General features: G+C 53.0%; 1 protein-coding gene across 1 annotated transcript in view; it reads left to right on the top strand.

The window, feature by feature from the left end:
* BU25DRAFT_461963 (WD40 repeat-like protein) overlaps positions 1-560 on the top strand; it is a gene marked incomplete at both ends in the record, with an annotated part of 1307 nt that extends 747 nt beyond the window's left edge. The window contains one exon of the mRNA XM_033710491.1: positions 34-560. Coding sequence (XP_033557783.1) covers positions 34-560 — 527 coding nt within the window. The remainder of the gene's footprint in view (positions 1-33) is intronic.
* Positions 561-1277: the final 717 nt, after the last annotated feature.

Raw genomic sequence — 1277 nt, 5'->3', positions numbered from 1 at the left:
GCACCTGTCGGTACGAGCTGAAGGGCCATTCAGACGACGTCAACGCGGTGGTTTTCTCGCGAGACGGACAGCTGGTCGCCTCAGCATCCGACGACGAGACAGTGCGAGTGTGGGAGACGGTGACGGGCACGTGTCGCAGCGAGCTGAAGGGCCATTCACAATATGTCAATGCGGTGGTGTTCTCGTCAGACGGACAGCTGGTCGCCTCAGCATCTCACGACAGGACAGTGCGAGTGTGGGAGACGGCGACGGGCACGTGTCGCGGCGTGCTCGACAGCTCATCGCCGTACATATATCACCTCACTTTCTCGCCTGACGATCAGGCCCTGCATACCGACAAAGGAGACATTCCGCTGCCTGCATCTCTAAATCTGACGCCACCTGTTGAGCAGGAAGAGCAATCTTTGCAGCTCTCAGTAGAGGACCAGTGGGTGTTGCGCAACACGCAGCGCTTTCTGTGGCTGCTGTTCAAGTACCGGTCATACAATTCGGCAGTATGCAAGGACATGGTCTGTCTTCGGTGTCCATCTGGGCGCGTGGCTCTGCTTAAACTGCAATAGAGAGGTGTGCGCAGGAGCATGCGGTTGTTTGCAGTAGCGTGCACCCAAACGCATAAAAGTTTCAAATGCAACATCAGAGGCGCGAACATAGATCGCATGAACGGTTATTGCAATGATACATACATCAAGCTTAAGCTACATATAGTGTTCCTCGGCGTTGCTAACTAAATCACACCTCTGTAGCAATGAATAGCTACTAACGCTTAGGGCATGTACGCAATCTGCGCCCTGGCACAATGACCCTAGCATTGCAGACGTTGTGTAGAGATCAAGCACGCGCTGGCAGGTTGTTGTGTGATGCTCATGCCTGCAGAGCAACGACGTTTTTGGTACTGCAGTTGAGTTGCATGCCTTTGGTGCTACTGTACTAAGGCATTAATCTGTTCGCGGCGCACGGGCCGAACCCCAACCACCACAAATGCAATGACCAACATCACAACTTCAACCCGCTACTGCACAACCACAATGAGGGCTTTTGGAGCTGAAATTTCAGGAGATCGCGTCCCAGGTGGTGAATTGTCTGTTCGCCAAAGGGATAGTATTGTCTCCAAGGCAGAGGCAGGCTGTACTACCAAGGAACTGGCAGAAGAATTCAGCTGTTCACGTCGCACAATCCAGAAGACAATCCAGCGGTACAACATGACTGGCAACAACCAATCTAAGCCTCGGCCTGGTCAACCTCCACGTATATCCCGTCGAGAAAGACGTTATCTCCAT

The sequence above is a fragment of the Macroventuria anomochaeta genome, assembly GCF_010093625.1.
Source record: "Macroventuria anomochaeta strain CBS 525.71 unplaced genomic scaffold BU25scaffold_36, whole genome shotgun sequence".
Classification (NCBI taxonomy): Eukaryota; Fungi; Ascomycota; class Dothideomycetes; order Pleosporales; family Didymellaceae; genus Macroventuria; species Macroventuria anomochaeta.
This window is presented reverse-complemented; position numbering and strand designations above follow the sequence as displayed.